This window comes from Zonotrichia leucophrys, chromosome Z, assembly GCF_028769735.1.
Source record: "Zonotrichia leucophrys gambelii isolate GWCS_2022_RI chromosome Z, RI_Zleu_2.0, whole genome shotgun sequence".
In the NCBI taxonomy this organism is placed as follows: Eukaryota; Metazoa; Chordata; class Aves; order Passeriformes; family Passerellidae; genus Zonotrichia; species Zonotrichia leucophrys.
The window spans coordinates 74,119,894-74,138,612 of record NC_088200.1 but is presented as its reverse complement, the minus strand read 5'-3'; the positions used below and the strand labels follow the sequence as shown (position 1 = coordinate 74,138,612).

The 18,719-nt window shown below is 36.7% G+C and overlaps 1 protein-coding gene across 1 annotated transcript; it reads left to right on the top strand.

The window, feature by feature from the left end:
• Positions 1 to 666: 666 nt before the first annotated feature.
• On the top strand, positions 667 to 16,043 carry LOC135460134 (coiled-coil domain-containing protein 171-like). The gene is made up of 6 exons (XM_064736806.1): positions 667 to 768; positions 7,616 to 7,783; positions 9,386 to 9,574; positions 10,768 to 11,272; positions 12,954 to 13,180; positions 15,894 to 16,043. Exons 1-6 carry the CDS (start codon positions 667 to 669, stop codon positions 16,041 to 16,043), a joined length of 1,341 nt encoding a protein of 446 aa, XP_064592876.1.
• Positions 16,044 to 18,719: the final 2,676 nt, after the last annotated feature.

The following is an 18,719-nucleotide window of genomic DNA, read 5'->3' as shown; positions in this document are numbered from 1 at the left end:
TAATGCTTCCATTACTTCCATAGTTCAATTTCTGTATGCAGAAATTGAGTGGGGACCAGATTATTTTATTCTACTGAGGACTTCATATTTCACAAGTTTTTAAAGCAATTCAGTTTCTAGATAGTAGCAAATCCTTTTCAGAATACCAGAAATCAAAATTATTTAGTCTGTGGGACCAACTGTTTCTAAAAAACATCTATTTGAAGTTTGAGCAATCAAAATCATAACAAAAATGTCCCCTGCTGGGGGACAAAAGTTCACCAAATGCACTCTGTTTCTATCATTGCCACGGGGCTGGGAGACAGAAGAGATTGGAAGGGCTGTACTCTTTTAGGGAAAGATGTCCTGTGGAGATCTGGTATTGATTTTAGTGTTACCACAGAAGATCATGTTCACAGTGATTTTTTGGGCCAACATAAATTTCTTGATGGTGAATCAAAAGCATGTCTGCTGTTGGGTAAACACTTCTGTTGACATGTGCTGGCGTTGTAGATTTTAAAATTCTAACATCATCTTCTGATGCAGTCTCCATTCCTCTGTTGAACTCTCAACTGCAATACTTTATCATAGAAAAAGTGCCTCTTGGCATATTTATCTATTCCTTTACCTGTTTACCTTTAGAAAACTAATGCTGCCCTGCAAAGCATTACCAAGAAGCTGAAGGACATGGAGGCAGAGAACAATGGCTGTGCCAAGGTGCTGAGGCTCCAGGCCGACACTCTGGAAATCAAGAACAAACGGCAGGAGAGGCTCCTCAAAGAACTGGAGGTAAAGCTTTCTGCCTGCTGCTGGGAGCCTCAGCAAGCACTGGCACAACTGAGCAGTCTCATTTCTGAGGGGTGAAACCTCTGAGTCAGGCTATGAGTGCCCTGTGTTTGGTTAACAAAATGTGGAGTGTCACTTCGCAGGAAATGTGGATGCGCAGGTGAATGCTGTGAGCCCGACCTGAGAGTGGTGTTTGAACTGCCGACGGAAAGGGGTTTATGTCACTGGGAAAGCAATGTTAGCAATATAGAGGTATAGAGGAAGTATTTGTGCAGGATTTATGAGTTTTAAAAAATTTTTTATTTAAGCATGTTAAGCAGATAGGTCTTGTTGGAGGAGGCAAAGCTTAAGCCTTTTGGCTGGTGCTTTTGTGGAGGGGGTTTGGTGATCTCAGTGCTGTGACTTTTTCTTTAATAGGCCTTCCACAGATCTCTGTTTCTCAATTATTTCCTTTTGTGAATGTGTGGGCTTATACAGAGTTTAAATTTATTGCCAACAGCTTGTATGTAAATTTTATTTATTTATTTATTTTTCAGTTAACGTTTCCCTAACTGAAGTGCTTAGAGTTAGGATTCAGTCTCACATACTTGCTTTACCTGTCCAAAATCAATGACTTTACTTGTATCTGTGTAACCTTGAGTGTCTTAAATTACTTTTAATATTAATGTCCTTTTCTTCATCTTTGTGGCATCACTTGAAGGCAGAAGTCATTTTGGGGTGTATTGTTCTTTTCAAATCAATCATCAGTCAAAGTGAGATGATATTTTTGATAGGAAACAATGTAATTAAAATTTCATGTGAAGTTCTATTATAGCAGCTCTGTAGTTACTGCTTTTGCTCAAAACCTTTTTTCAATTGAAATATCATGCCCAAGCATTTATGTAGAGACACGTATCTGTGACTATAAAAACTGTAGCAAGAGCATAATCCTACATCAATTTCTTTAACTAAATAGAAAATATTACTTTAATATTCTGGATATGTAATGATTTCCTTTCATTTGTTTATTGACATGAGTTTTCACAGTTCCAAAGTGCAAGTAGTTCAGATACCAGAGGTTGGTTTATGGAGACCTAATAAACTGAACAAATAAAGTTGTCTTTGCATGATATCATCTTTCTGGACTTAGATATTTTTAAAATGTACTTTTAGGCAGCTGCAGTGAAAATAAAGGAACTGGAGGATGATGCTGCAGCAGCAAAACTAGCACATGCAGAATGTAAATACACTACAAATGTCATGCAGGTAAACTTTTGATTAAATATTTGGTAGACGTTTGCAGTAAAATAGAAGATGGACTTGTAAAGGTGCAGTCTTCCAAAAATGTTAAGATTTCCTTTCTCCAGTGAAAACACTGAGTAGATGTTTTTGCAATGATTGTCAAGACTGTAAAAGGTAATAGAAAAACATCTCCTTTATTTCCAGGGAACTGTCAAGTTAATAGAATCAAAATAAAATGTCACATTCTTATGTTTTAGAATTCAAAGTAGCATTGAAACAGTGAGGGGAAAGGAAATATTTCACAATAGTTAAACTGCTAAAATATTCTGTCCTATTTCTCTGGAATGGGCACTTAGGTAATTTCAGAGATAGAGTGTACTTGCCCAACTTCTCTAGGTGTGAGATATTAATGCGTCCTGAGACTGCAGTTCCAAATGTAATCATTCAGAGTACATTTCAGCTATTACATCTGCTGTTACCAGAAAAGTTTGAATATATGAAAAAATGCAATATGTATACTTGAATATTAAATTTTTGTATCACTGAACTGTGTCACACAGGGTTTGATCCATTAAAGCAATTAGGGTTTATTAAAAAAAAAAAGTGAAAAACCTGAAAGATGATTGCTGAGTGATCTTGTACTGACTAACAGTGGAATTTTGAAAAACTAAATGAGAAAACAAAAGGGAATTTCATTATTATTTTCTTATTTTCTGAGGAACACAAAAAAGCATTTCTACTTCTTCAGTCAGCTATTTTTTTATTACTTTTTCTAAGTACAGGCGCTTGGATTTCTGAAGTGATGATTAAATAAATAATGATGATGCAGGTTTTTTTATTCCTTCTCTACTTTTACAGCATACAAAGGGAAAGGTAACATTCCTGGAAGTTAACGATTTATCTTCTTTGGGTGAAGAACACAGCAGGTTTTCTTCCTTGTTTATGCACATGAATAGGCTCCACATGAGCTTTGCTCTGAGTGCAAGTGTAGCTTTTACTGTTTATCCTACACTTTTATGAGCCTACTTAATGAATAGAATTCCCCTGGAAAACTTCAGTAATATAAATAATTGAGATCAGGAAAATCCAAACACCACACAAGGACAACAAAATGTGCTTTTGGTCAGCATATCTATTTCTCTCTGTTTTGAACTCTATGTATTAATACATTTCTATGTGTGTTCAATGCTTTCTAATTCCATACAGAATTAATAGAATATATTAACCTGTAAAAAGCAGAACAGAGCAGTGAACAGCATTAAAGACCATGGTAGTCTTTCCTAACTTCCCTTAACTGCTTTCTTAACACTTGGTAGTTGAGAATTGAAGAACTCGAAGACCTTTTGAGTGAAGAGAAGCTCCGCAGAAGAGAAGCTTTGTCAGAAGGGGTAGCAAGGGAAGATTTCAGAGAGCCAGTAAATGCTCTTGAGACAGGAAAAAAAGCGTAAGTTTCCTTTTAAATCCATTCCAAAATGGCAGTAGACAGCTTGAGTACAACTCGTAGTTTTCTACAGCTCATAGAAAATTCCCTGCAATTTTCAGTCAGCAGAAAATTCTAGGGCAATGTGCCAAACCAAGCTAAAGGTTCAGAACCTGGCAGTCCAACAACAGGCCCATATCAGTAACCAAAGCTATTGTGAATGGTACAGATAATAACTGGCCTGCTACAGATTATTTGCCAAACCAAAAATTTTGAAAATCATATTTATGGTAGGGTCCAGCCTCCAGTAGTGTTTGGGGTGAGTGTAGGAATAGATATCCAGTAGATATCCTAAAGGTGTCCAATTCTTATATTATTATGAAAACACTGTTTTCCACTTCAGTGAGTCAGTTGGATCTCTAAGACTCCTGTCAAGAAGTTGGGTATCATTTATAGTAATCTTTGTTTTCAACTTTTGAATGACTGTAGAAAGCTTTAAATGGTTAAAAAATATTGAAAAGTGTGAAAGCACAGGAAATCTCTTGGGATGTTTCCTGCCTCGCACAGTCTGCTGTGCCTGTGGCAGCAGAACTTGCGTGACCTCTCTTTCAGCCTAGAACTATTTGGGTCTGTATACACAGGTGTTTCTTTTGACTTACTCACACAAGGAGTAGTGGAGAAGGAAAAAAAATCAGTTTTCCCAGAAGAAAGGAAGTTTGTGGCCCGAGCAACTCATTCAAGATTCATGATTATGGACATGCTTTTAAGATACTTAAAACTTGAGCTGGAAAAACCTTTGTCAAACTTTGCAAACATCATTTTTAAGCAAGCTTTTGGCTTTCCTGATATCATGCCTAAATATTCAGGCAATCTTTTAAAATTCTTCCTTGGATTCCCTCTCTGTGCTTCTGTGTCGTTTATGCTGTTGTTTTGCCTTGTAGTTTCCTCATCAGCTGCCTGCTTAGTCATGCCAGGCTCTTGATATATCTGTTTTTCTGACTGACACAGTACAAGAACAGATTAAAATTCTGGGTAGCTTGCTTTCAAAGTCAGACCAGAGTAGGGTCAGGCATGTGGAAATCTTAAGAGCAAGAACTGTACTTGAAATCAGGGCTGATGATGCAAGATGTGACATGGTCTCTCTGAAGACAGCTGTTGTGCTAATTAAAATATGATGAATTCTGTTTGTTATATGTAACTTTGAGGCCACATCCAAATAATCTTATGAATTGCATGACACCAGGCTTGGTAACTGAAAATATAACCTCTTGAAAAATCTTTCTTAGAAGGAAAATAAATTTCTTCATTCAATTAAGAAAGGCCAGCAGCTTCAGGATCCATGTGATGTGCTAAAGTGGTATCTGCCATATCCATTGATTATCATTTAAAAGAACATAGAGCATTCGCCAAAAGTAATTTTGGTTAAAGTATCTTTTTTGTGGAAACTTTCCAGTTCACCGAGACAGCATATAACCTACGGTATGGAATGGAAAGACAAGGTTGAGGCAATGAGGAGAGCTCAAGATCCCAATGCCACATTAGTGGTTCCTCCAGACAGCTTCAGCCTGCATGAAGGTTCAATAGTAAGGAAAAAATCCTCAATAGTAAATTGTAAATACAAATAAAAAGTGCTCAATAGTAAGGAAAAATACGTGACACACATTGTTTAGGTGTTTTAAAACATACTGTCAAAATATTTACTGTGGTGAGGATTTTCTGTGTTTGTTGTGCTAAGCTGCGGAAGAACTCTGCCATTCTCTCACCCTTTTTGTTCTTATGTTACCTTTAAAAAAATTTACTACATGAATAAATGTAGCCAATGACTTGGAGAAGCTAATTTGAAAATATTTTTAAAGTATGGATAGGATGTAATGGCATTCCTAATTAAGGCATTTTGTAGATGTTGATTATCATATCATGTGAAGCATGTTCTTTCTACCTAACCATTTTGTCAAGTTTCATTAGCTACCATTGTAGAAATGCTTATTTCTATTTCATACACCTTTTTAGTTTTAGTGCAAGTATTTGACTGTAAAAATTGCTTGAAAATTGTTTCAAGCTTTCAGGTGGAAAAGCAGAGGAGATTTTTTTGTTGTTGTTTTGTGTTTTACTTGTTTTGCTGTGGATTTGGCACATTGGATGTATTTCGCTGGATTATTTTCTGAAAACTTTCTCCTCTTATGTGACCACTTTGGGCTTCTCTACTGTCTTTACCCAGCTGCACCTTGAATAACAATTTTGTCATCGTTTTGCATAGCAGCAGGGAAAAAGGAAAGTTGTCAGCATGTTTAGAAAATCTCTCTTTTCATAGTGTGGTAACATTTGCTCTCTTTCTACTCTTAGCAATATAAATATTTTTTTGCTGGTGGCTTGGAAACTTCTCCTCTTTCTCTCTCAGAGCCCTGAGCATGGAAGGTACATGAGGTCTGTTCCCTGTGGACAGGAGCAGAGACCTGCATCAGAGAGTCTTCAGATTTGTGGGTGTCTTTTGTTCAGTTGATGGAATGATTCCACATTTTGTCTCAGTGATGTCCACTGCCCAGGCAGATCTGTGATTCAAAAGCTGGAGACAAATAAAATCAGGATCTTCTTTTTTCTTTCTGGGAGAATAACAGCTTCTTCCATGCAAGCATTAATGTATTAAAAGACATTTGCTGGCCTAGTTAGCCTGAAAAAGTAATTTCATCAGGCACAAAAGGAATACATACAGAGAAAAGCAACTGTCTGCCCTAACTACAGGCATTAATGTTTGCTATTTATAACTACAAAACACAATTGCAAGCTGAAAATATTCTACTAAAATTCTTGCTTAATCTAAAGTGCTTGCTAGCTGTTGCTGTGGCAGGAGTTTTCCTTTTTATTTGTATTCCTTAGTAAAATATATGACACGACAAGAATTATGGACAAGATTCCATTCATGATCAAGATTTCTTTTAATGGAAACAGTATTTAATGGTAGACTCAAAATTAATGTTATATTATTGAAAGGTTAAAAAATAAAGTGTTGTCTCGCTGTCATATTCATAGAGCTGGTTGCTTTAATTGTTTTACTCAAAGGATTTCAAACCACAAGACTGTCCTGAGCAGGTGATAAAAGTGTTCATTTTTGGAAGAGTTGTATTAGGGGTTGCCTTATGAGATCAGGTATTTATTGCCTTGGATGGCTTTGCATTTTCCCAAAGCTGTTTGTATTTGTTTGGGAAGCAGAAGTACCTGTATGTGGTCCTGTTTACTCCATTGAGACAGCTCTGATTTTGCTTCCCAAAATGAAAAAGCAGAAGACTGTAGCAGAAACTAAGTGTAGATAACATTTAATATATTGCTGTTAGTCTCTGCTATACCTATGCTTAAATTGTGTGAAAATGCCAGTGTGTTCTCTTCCATTCATTTTCCCCTCCTGCTTTCTTGACCTGTACAGTATTTTTCCATATTTTATACCATTTTTATGCTTCCTGAATATGTTCTTTCCAGTCTAGTCTGATAATCTTATATTGATCTCTGACTGTACTCATACAGCATTTGAGAAACAGCTTTCTATTATCTTAACTTAAAAAAGTTTCTAAGGCACTTATATGAACTGAAAGTATGAACAATTGAATTTCTACTGCATGCTGTTGTTGCTAAAATTTATTTTTAATCAATTTAATATACTACTGATTAAAATCACTGTAAATAAATGAGGCATGGCTTGTGGAGTTTGACTGATGGAGCTGTAGGCCCATTTTGGCCAGCTGATTAATCATATGTAATCCACACAAAACAAATTTTTAAAGGAATTTAGAGTCTATGGTGCTGCCAAGCCAAATGGACAGTTTTCTGTGTGCTGTGCAAGTGTTGGGACACAATTTGGAGGCACCTCAAGGTATAAACATGGGTGAATGAATTGCATCCACTAAGAGCATGGAAATTTTTAGCTGCCAGGTCATGGTTGTGGCCCCCACAGGATTGGGATTTACTCACATACTTTATTTACATACTGTGTCTAACTAGATAAATTTTGTGAAATCTGTTTTCTTACACTCCTGTAATAATATGCAATATTATGGCTGCAATTATTAGAAATGAAGTGAGGAATTTTGTAAAGCTGTGAGAATGAACCTCGAGGGCTTGTTTTCAGCTGTGCTCAGCGCTGCTACCGCACACATGATGCATCTCTTTTGATTTTAACATTGCCTAGCTACAGCAATTAATTTTTTTCTTGTGTTCCAGAGGGAGATGTCCATCCTCCTGAACTTATACCAGACCCTGGCAAATGCCCAGGTGCTTTCCAGACAGACAAACGTCCCCCTGGAAGAATTACCTTGGACAGAGCTTTGTGCACTCTTGCATGAGAATGTTGAAGCCCTGGTCTCAAACTTCAACAAGGCCAACCAGAGGGTGAGCGTCCCCAGGCATCAGCTGCCTCTGCTGAGCTCAGTGACATTTATTCACACTGCAGTCTCGTTAAAAAGGACTGATATTCATCCCCCCAAAAAAGGATTTGGACACTAACAAATGAGCACCATTAATTATGGCTTGTCCACTGCTCAGTTTGTTGCCAGGGGCATTTAGATGTGAGTGGAGTGTGCATCAAGTCTCCCAGCTCCACCATCTGTGCAGGATATTCTGAAAGGGCAATCTGATAGAAGCCACAGGGACCTAATTAAAAGACAATAAATTCATCTTACTGATGAAGAAATTCACTGAACATAGTCATTTAGAGTCATAAATCAAGTCTATATTTTACTATAATCCAGAGGCAAAATACACTTTCTCAAGGAATATCACCTTTTAATTATGTGTTTATGATTCAGATGTACTATTTGAAAGAGTGCCAGTGAGGGTTTTTTTTGTTTAATTGTAACTTTGGATTATGACATTTTTATTCAGAAACAGACAGAAATACCTATTATAAAACATGTCAGGATCTGTATGAAGGAGGAGCTGTACTTCTCTGAAAGGTTTTGAAGCAAATGAGTTTACATGGCGTTTCTCCCCAGAAAACCTTGTGGTTTTAGGAAGGAAAAAGCCCCTTCTAAAATAACTCAGCTGGCTCCAGAGGCTAAGCTATGCCTAAAGAGCTCTTTAGGGTATCACTTTGTGTTCTGGTTTATTTCTCTTTTGAAGTAGATGAGGAAAGAGAAGGGAAGGTGAACACTGTTGGCAGTGTTTGTAGGGCTTGTGTCTTATTGTTGCTTGCTTTTTAATTAAGGACTGTTATTAAGACTGATTGTGAGGTCTCTAGGGTTCTTCTCATGTACTTAGCAGCTTTTCTGGGATTTTAGACTGTGCTAAAAAAACTTTTTTCCCACACAATTCAGTGTGATCTATCTGGAAGTATCTTGATATTTTCTAGGAACAGAAAGTCCAGGTGTGTGCATTTGGGGATCGTTGTTGGCTTGGTTCATTCCTCCATTTAGCTTGCATGAGATTTGCAGTGTTAAACCACAAGCGTGAATCCCTTCATATTTGTTGAAAATACATCATAAACTTATGAGCTATTTGTAAGGAAAAAATTCTCTGTGCTAGAATTCCCTGAAATTGTTTTAAAATTTAATAATAATCTGGAATGTCTTGACTTTTCAACAAAAGAAAAAAAAACACAAACAAACAAACAAACAAAAAATTTAAGGCTATGTTTTAATTATTGTTTGCAATCATCACAAACTTCTCAAAGATATATTTGGATTCATAATTTACTAAAATTTAAGACAATCATTAAAAAAAAAAATATGTAGTGTCTGGCTCAGGTTTCCTGCCTGAAGAGGGTGACAAGGTGGTAGAAGGATAGCAAAACCGAAACCAAATAAAATACTTTGTTTCAAAATATATTTCAGTTTTGTTTTGAGAACCAAGTAATTTATCTGTCATGAAAGGGTTTTACTTAGTTTTAATAAAATATTGAAAAAACTGCAGTTTAGATTTTATGCTGGAATAGTTTGTGCTTAACTTAAAATGAAAAGGTAAATAATAATTTCTTCTTAAATGCTTGTCACACAGATATCTTACCTAGAATTTATTTGCAAGCACAAGACTGACACTATGAACGACCTTCAGCAGAACCAGGAGAGTGCTTTGGAGAAAATGTCTGAACAGTTAAAAGCACAGGAACACTGGTCGCAGAAAGAAAAGCAATATCTTGAACAGCAGTACTCAAACGCCCTTGCAGAAATTCATGCAAGATCACAGGTATGGTGCTGTGAACTTCTAATTTTTTATCTTTAAAAATTGAATGGATTATTTCAATAGTTTAAGCCTCTTAGCAGTTAAAGGTCATTTGGGAATTTTAGTATACGTTTAAAGTTTAAAAAAATCCAAAACCAAACAACAAAACAACCCATCCCTGTGCTAATATTAACATCACTTAAAATAAGAAATAAATTACTTTGATGAATAATTTGTTGAAGAGAATTTAGTCTTCAGGCCCAGCTGAGAAGCCTGATTTCATGTGCAGATAGCTCTATTCTTTCTCTGAGAATGTTAAAGCTGTAAGATCAACTTTGCTTGTTTTAAGAATTACTGAGAGCAGCAGCTACTTTTTCAGCAGCACCATTTGCAAAGATTGTATAGAATAACAATAATGTGGTATCACCTGGGGATAAATTTAGTTACGTATGTACTGACCCTAAGAGCAGTGGTAGATTTCAACAGTGTTAAGCAACTCTGTTTTTCTGATACTACAGTGAGGAGTGGCCTAAAAGTGTGAAACTGTCACTCCTTGTTAGATGAGTTATTTGTAATCCAAAATGTTCCCTGTTATTCCACAACCACCATTTACTGTCTTTATCATCACACTCCTTCCCACCTGTTTCAATTAAAAGCATAGTGAATAAAGGAAATAGATGTCCCTTGTTATTTGTGAGTTACTGCAACTTACTTTACAGAATAATGCTCTATTTGATGCAGATTTCAGGACTGGAAATCTTTGCATGCTGAAAAATTCAATCTGTCAACTTTCATGTTCCAGACTTCCTTGTTTTTCCTCTCACTTACACTGGCTTTCTGCTTGGTACAGAAGTGTTCTCTCTGAAATTGGAGGATGTTATTGTTAAGTCAATTAATAAAACTGTATTTTGGGCAGACAAGTGGTGTTGGACCTTCTGTGAACTGTCACGGTGTTGGTGGATTGTTTTCAGAAATCAGGAGTCCATTTGCAATTGATTATCATGTAAATTTCCCTCCTACCAATGTTTTTGTTTCATACATCTTATTCTGTAATTGTTTACTGGAAGAGACAGTTTCATCACGATTATTACTAATGACTTTTGCTCCTTTAATGCATCATTTGAATGGCAAAGCTAAATTTTCTTTTCATTCTTCTCTAGTTAAAAACCATGTAGTTAATGTTTTGTCCATTATAGTTTGGTTTGTTTCTGTCGCAGGAATGGGAAGAAACGGTGCAGAAAAACAGGCAAAAACTCTATGGCCTTGAACAACTCTCTGACAAACTGGCCCAGGAAAACAATACCTTGAAAAATTCATTATTAGATGCTTTCAAGGCACGCTCATTCCTGCTGGCAGCCTGTGCACTGCTATCAGGGGCCCTGTGCTCTCTCTACGCCCGACTGTGCGCCATGTCTTGCCAAAGAGACATTCTCCAGGAACAGGTGAACCAGCAACAACTATTGAACCACAAGATCGTCAGCCTCCTTTATGCTCTCCCTGCTGTCATGGAAAGAAACCAGGACGCAGTCAGGATAAGGCAAAGAAGAGCCAAGAACCTGGCTTATGTGTTCCGAAGAGCTGTGATTGTAGCTCTGGCTGCCAACAGGCTGAGGGGTCTGGCCCGATATTCTTGTACCTTTTTCGTCTGGTCAGACGGGTGCAGAGGAAGCCCTGGAATTCAAGTTTGTCTGGGAGAATCCAGAGGCAGGCATCCTGTGACACGTAAGTGAATGTTTTTAAAGAGTTACATCAAATTGCACGCTTAGGGAATAACAAAGAGGAATATTATTTTTATTGCTGGGGCATAAAAACATATTTAATGACATTTTGACAAATGTTATTTATGTATTTATGTTTTTTATATTGCTTGACAAATGCATTTCTCTCTAAGAGGAAATGCCTAGTCTTAGGTTAATAATTGCAGGTAAAAGTTCAGTTATGCACATGAACTCAACACTATCTGATATTTTTGATATTTGTGTTATGGGTTTCAGAACTAGGTGCTACAGCATCTTCCTTGTGGTAAATATCTTGCAATGTTCCTAAACGATTTTTCTTTTTTTTTGGAAAAAGTATTTCCTCTTTTTTAAAAAATAATTTTTAATATTTATTTCCTAAAAACCCACAAAAATTGCTTTCTGATTCAGGTAAAATATTAACATAGGATTTCAAAATTTTCTTTAGAGATTATGTCTATTTGCCCCTTTCTGTTGCCAGATCAGTTTATATTTCTCTCTACAAGGATAAATGGTATTAAAAATGTTTTCCAAATTAGAAGATTCATCTACTTTTTTTTTTTTAATATCATTCTGGAAGCATGCCTCAAACAGTCTAAATTGTCCTGACTAATTTCTTGTTTATATGCTTATTTTTGGTTAATTTCTTAAAGAGCTGGAGGCAGCAGTGTGCCATATTTTTGTGATTTATTTATCCTGCTAGCTGCACTTCTGTTTCACAGGTTTTGGAGAGGAAGGAGTTGACTGTATTGAAGCAATTAACTGGTTGTGTAGCTCTAACCTCTATACTGCGATGATCAATTCTATCTCAGATCTGGAGGGTGTTCTCAGCAACCAAGGTAATTTTAACTGTATATTGTTGTAGCAGAAATATATTTAAAAAATAAGTCAGGGTGGTCATATAATTTCCATTTTTATGATTTTATCTAAACTATTCTGTTTAGACAGCTCTGAAGAGATATTTCTGAATATTTATGATAGACACCTTTGACTAGAGGTTATGTCCTGAGCTAGTCAATACAAATTTAAGTGGGGCTGTTTCCCTAAAAGAGTAATTTTATTGCAGGCTAAAATAATAATCCTTTTCTACATTCTCTGAATGATCACATTTCTGTACTGTTGGAACAGATTAATTTTCTTAAACAGTTGATAGGATATTTTATCCTTTCGGTATATAGAGGCCATGGAAGCAGAAGGCTGTTTCTGGAGTTTATTTACAGTAAGAACTGATACAGGTTCCCTTGATTTATCTGCATTTCCGCCACCCCTGATTCTTTATTAACCTATAGTTTTAGAGTCCCCACATTTTTGTCACAGAAAAAAGGATAGTAGAAGAGGGATAATTTATGTGAATAAAGGGAAATAGCAGGAGAAAGACAAGGTGATGCATTTTCCAGAAGCCTAAACACTAAATTGGTATAAAAGTTGCCATTGAATCAAGTGTGTTTAGATTCAGTTTCAGGCACTTTCTTCTTTGATCATGCTCTTTTCAATAAATTGAATTCATATCCTTTAAAAGCAAAGTTTGAACAATGTTTCAGATTCAGCATTCTGTTTCAGAATATTTACAGGTTCCATCCTGTGTAAGTGAAAACGAACGTGATATTACAAGAAACGGGAACTAATAACCTGCTTGATGTTTCCTTTTTGTTGTTTTTTTCTTAAAGATTCAGAGGTGTGGCTTTCTAGTAACTCGCTGATCGGCACAGCCAGGAACTGCTTTGCAAAAGTGATGGACAACCTGAGCGTTCTGATGGAGACAGTTCAAGGGAGCACTCGTGGGTGCAGAGCCTTCCTGGAGAGGGACTCCCTGATAGACAGGCTGGCTCGTGGGCTCCGCAGACTAAATGCCCAGGCCCTGGAAGCTGGATTGCATGACAGACTGCCCAGCACAGTAAGCAGACTTACAGTCCTCCTTCATGGAAACAGAAGGTTTACAGCAACGGTGAAGCTCCCTTGATAGCAGCATGTATTTTGTTTCAGACTGGTCATGAGTCCATGACAGTGAAGTGCTACTATATGGACACTCAGAAGTTGATTTGTCACACATTAGGGTGTGAATCGGTCTTTTCTTTTATTGAGAAAGAATTTTTGGAGGAGGTTTAGTGTATCCAAGTAAAAGATTTTTTTTTAAGTTCGATCAGATCTGTATTAGCTTATAAGCACAAATTTGCTTTTGGCTTGATGTAAATGTTAAGGCTGCTTTTTATTATTGTTTTCTACTTTCTCATGTTTACCATCCTTTCTTTCAGTAAAGATAACCTTCTTTCCTTTAACCCAAATGAAAGGATAAACTCTTTCTCTAATAATCTTTTATAGTAAACCTTACATGAAAATAGTACTTCCTTGTAAACAGAATTTGCAGTTACCCTTGGTAGGTGACAGGTTCAAACTTTAGTCCTTGTGTATGTCTTTTAGAGATGGAGGAAAAAATTATGTTTTGTCTTCTTTTTCTTGAGTCTTAAATATTATTTATTTTATTGCTAAAATAGCAGATTTTATAGCCCATCAACTTGTTTTTGTTTGCTGACAGAGAAACATAGCAACTTTGCAGCAAGAAATATTTGAATTTTCACGAAGGCTTCATGCAGCAGAAGTAGAGTCCCGCTCACTGTACCTGCAGCTTGCAGAATGCCGATGGGCTTTGAACAAGATGCAAAAAGATGCTGAAAAAACCCACAGACTGCAGACCCAATTAAGTGAAGTTCAGCAAGTAAGTGCATTTGACTTGGAGGCTCTCTTGCTTAAAAGAGATTCTCCTTTCTACACATTTTTTGATTTGTGTTCTTTTGGAAAACAAGCATCAAATTGATTTACTTTCAACAGAATTTTCCAGAAACCTTGCCTTGTAAATGTCACTAAATCAGAAGACAGATTTATTTAGAAATATCTCTTTTCCACTGGAGTTATCTTTTGATTTGTAGAAGGAGGTATCCTGTATAAATTAGAGTTTGGTCTTCAGCAATCCAGGTTTTCCCATTTGCTGGAAATGTTGATCTGATTTATATATCCTAAAAGAAGATTTCACTTAACAGAATAAAGTCAGTGGGAATGAGGGTATTCAATAAGAATGTTAATGAAACATAAACATAGCAGTTTAAACTCTGTATGGATGTTGATGAATGTTATAATAAATACAAAGCAAATTTTAGCAGGTCTGTTTCCCTGAAGAAGTAACTTTACGGCAGGGGGAAAAAAGCTTTTGTCTATATTCTCAGTAGCACAAAATTCCCCTGAGCCTTTTGCTGTTGGTGATTGACTTACTGAGACACTGTGGGTTCCCTAACCTGAAGCCTAGTTGGTAGAACCTGTCAGGGGGTCCCAATCCAAACACTTCGAAGCAAAGAATATCTGCTAGATGATGTCTCACCCATTGTCCTTCCTGTTCTTAGCTAGTAAAATGGATTTTTTTTTAAGCTCAAAAATATCTAATAATCTTCAGTTTTGTTCTTAACAGGTTTTATGCCCTTAGTGGTTTTGGACTGTTAGATGAAAATTATCACATATTAGATTGTAGTTGAAATGCAGATGACAACTTTCTTTGAAGAATTATTTCTTTCTGGAACAGTTTTTGGACAAGAAGAACAGTCCACATAGGTGTTTACAAGGGTTAATAAGCTCTCCACTAAAATTCTGAACATTGATCTGCATATTTTTCCTTCTAAATACTGAAGTTTTGCATCCCGTGGTCTTAATTAGAATAGAATAATGAATGGCAAGACTTTACATGAATGTTCTTTATAAAAAACACAGCAATTAACTGGTTTGCCATCTTATTGTTCAGTGATGTCTTCAAGTTAAAAAAACCTCAATACTAATCATAAGCATGCATTTATTTTAGAATTTGATATGTTTGCAAGTGGAACTCACTCAATGGTAGGGAAACCACTGAGTATAGTTTCAGAATCAGGCACAACTTGTTTCTCTTTCCAGAACATCAACAAAGACAATGTACAGGAGGAGTTACAAAACGCTTTGCAGCGTGAGCATGCGGCACAATTACTTTTACAAGAGCACCACCAACGGATTCAGGAGCTGAGTAATAGATTGGAATCACATGCATATTCTGAGCTAAGTAAAAGCCAAGTATCTCCGACGGTAAGATTATTCTTCTTATAATATATATATAAAATAAATTCTTCTTATACCAGAGTATTACTTTTCATTAAATAAGCCAAATAGTGCAGTCCTTGTGTAAATAAAATAACAGGAGTAAATACACACACACTACTCAGTCTGCTGGAACTTTAGACCTCTGAGAAAACACTTCAAAGACTCCTTTTAAAAAAATTTTTTTTAAGCTAATGGGTTTTTTTTAAAAGTTTAAGAAAAAGTCTTCAATGGGGGTTTGTTTTGGTGGTTTTTTTTTTTTTTGCCTACAATCATTTTGTTTTCTAACAAAACAACATTTATATGCAGCAAATATACTAAACGCTAGGGGGGTTCTGGGTCAGTAATGCTTTTGCTAGGAAATTCATAAAACCTTAGGATGCAGTGGTCCAAATCTACTTTACAATCAATTTATCCTTCACATTGGTCAGTAGCCAGTGGCATAAAGTGAAGTTTATTTGGGCTACAGAGTAACTCTGCTCTCTGTCTGCCTGCAGGGCCTCCCTGATGCAGCAGAGGAGCTGAGGAAAAGAGACCAAGCTCTGGATCAACAGGAGAAACTCCTGAAAGAAATGGAGCAGGACCAGAAGCGGCTGTGGGATACTCTCGAGGAGGCCGAACGTGCCCTTGATCAGGGAATAAAGTGAGCCCTGGGGCCTGGGGGATGTCACTTAAAATGAACAGAAATTTAAATTCCTACTTCCAAGGGCAGGGCTTTAGCCCTGGACAATGTAAGATTAGAAGAGAAAAGTACATGTGTCTCTTTTATTTTTAAATTTAGGGATAGTCTTCTAAAAACAAAAGTGTTAGTTCAAAGTACTAGGGCATCCATTTGATGCAGTTATCCCATAATAGTTCTTCAAATTCTGGGTGCTGACATAACTGGCAAAAAAATACCTGTGCTGTCTTACTGATCTGACATATCTTTGGCAGATCCTTAAAATTCTGTTTATTTAAGAAATTATTGTTTGCTCTCTGTGTTTCCATGCCAACTTTTTATAGACAGATACAATTTATTTATAGTAAATACAGAAGCATCACCTAGGGTACGGGTCTTCACTGTCGGAGAGACTGAAACCCATTTTGGATCTTTGCCTTTCCTGTGGTACAAGATAGACCTTCCTGCTGATTTCAGGGAGTTTTGGATTTAGACCTAATCCCCACACCATTTACACCATAACCTGGAGAGGAAGGAAAGGCTCAGGCACCGGTCTTGAAAAGATTGGTAGTCAAAAGGAACCCCCCTGACTTGAAGTTTATTGCTAACTTATTCTTATGCCATTTGAAAAAAATAAGTCTTTGCAGGCTTTGTTGTCTAATACTTTTCATAGTATGAAGTATGTGTTATGAATATTGTTGTTCCATGGTTAGGAACTAAAAAACTTTTAGTTAATTAAAATTTCTCATCATACCTGGGATCATTCGACTTCTGAAGAACAATATCTGAGAAGCTTTAAGGGTTTTATGCACCAGGGAAATAATGCAATTTGTATGGTCATCAGTTAAATGTTAACAAGCTAATTAAAATGACAAATGTTATTTGGTATGATTTGATCAAATCAGGTGTCACCTGCACAAAGATTTGTTCCAGAAAGCTTTCCCTTTTCATCCTTCCCCAATCTATTTTGGGCATTTCAGTAAAGATCATTCCTTGAGGCCATATATATATCCAGATGTCATGGTTTGACCCGGAAACAGGATTTCTGGGATGCTGTGTGGATGGGGCCAATGAGTGCTCAGATTTGAATATTGCCACCTGGCCTAACCACTGGGCAAATGGGATCCACCTCCGAGAACACAGGGTAAAAGCAGGGCTCTCCCCCTGGAAGCTCCTCTTTGGATTTTTGGTGGTGGAGGAGTTGAGCACTCCCCTGGCCCAGTTGCTGGCTGGGCTGGGGGAGGGCAAAAGCCATGTGGCCCGGCCCGGCAGAGGTAGGCCTGGTCCCAAGGGTGGAAGGAAGGAAGAAGAAATGCAGGGAAGCAATGGGCAGTCTGTTCCCCCCCCCCTCTACTCTTGAGGAACTGAAGTTGAGCATTCTAAAGGGTGGTGCTGGACCCAGATTGGATTTTGGATTGTATGGTATTGGGAATTTGGGGAGGAGGAGAGTGTTTTTGTGAGGTTTCATTTTCCTTGTGTTTTTTTTTTTTCTTTCCCTTTTTCTTCCTTTTGTGTGTGTTTAGTAATTGTCTTTGTAGTTTAGTTAATAAACTTTTCTTTTTTTTCAAGTGAGAGCCTGCTTTGTTTATTCCTGGTTAAAATCTCACAGCAGACACCAGAGAAGGTGTATTTTCTTGTGGGCATTTGGCCTTGTGCCAATGTCAAACCAGAACACCAGAAAAGGTTATTCTAATGTGAAGTAACTTTAAAGCTAGCTTTTTTTTTTTCATGTATATAGCAGCTGAATATTAACAAAGAAAGCTACTCTTCCATCCATTATTACAGCAACTCTTCACAACTAATAGGTTTTATTTCTCCCTTTGGAATATAAGCAAAACAGATTAAATAAACAGAATCTGTCTGTGGTTTCCAATACAAGAATATAATTCCATCCTGCTAGAAACTTTTTATGACCTCTATATCCAAGCCATGATTGTTGTTCATTGATAGGCCTATACTTACCTCAATTTTAATTGCTTGTCCTCAACAGAAGCATCTTTCATATGGAAATGCACCAAATAGTGGTACATGAATTATTTTTAGGGTTTGCATTGGAAATATGAAAAAGAGAGAAAATCCTAATAGTTTGGGTTATCAACAATTATTTTACAAGACATGACAGCCATAAAATAGCAGAAGATTAATTTCTACATTGGCAGAGCTTCAGTTCCATAAAGTTACTCCATTGTTCTTGTTTTGTTTTATTTTCTTTTATAATAGAGACAAAGAGTTGATCATTGGTCAAATGAAAGCTGTGGAAGCTGCCCTGAATAAGGTAAGAATTTGAACTGTTCCCTGTGATTTGTGTTTTTAAACATGCTAAAGCCTTAGAACTGCTTATTCTCAGGGGAGGGGAAAAGTTGTTGCAAAGCAACTTCCTTTCCTTAGTGTTGAATTTTCCCCTCTGAACTTGTTCCATCTTAAAAAAACCACAGTGAAATAAAATGCAAGGTTTACACTGCAACTTTTTCTGGATGTAGAAGTTATGACAAAATTCACTTGCCTTCCCTCACTGAACACTTTTTCTGGTTGACAAGTGAAGACTAATGAACACACAAAAAATTGGCAATTGTTGTGGAGTTACCCCTCTACTGAATAATAAAAAGTCACATGCTTGGTGGCCATATAACATTTGGCTTTGTGTCTGCTACTTTAACCTATGAAA

Excerpts from the sequence above, each read along its gene's own strand:
- LOC135460134 (XM_064736806.1), top strand. The coding sequence starts at position 667 with ATGGAGGCAGAGAACAATGGCTGTGCCAAGGTGCTGAGGCTCCAGGCC. Across the intron at positions 769-7,615 it reads GGCTCCTCAAAGAACTGGAG|AGGGAGATGTCCATCCTCCT; the intron begins GTAAAGCTTTCT and ends CTTGTGTTCCAG. Across the intron at positions 13,181-15,893 it reads ATGACAGACTGCCCAGCACA|GGCCTCCCTGATGCAGCAGA; the intron begins GTAAGCAGACTT and ends GTCTGCCTGCAG.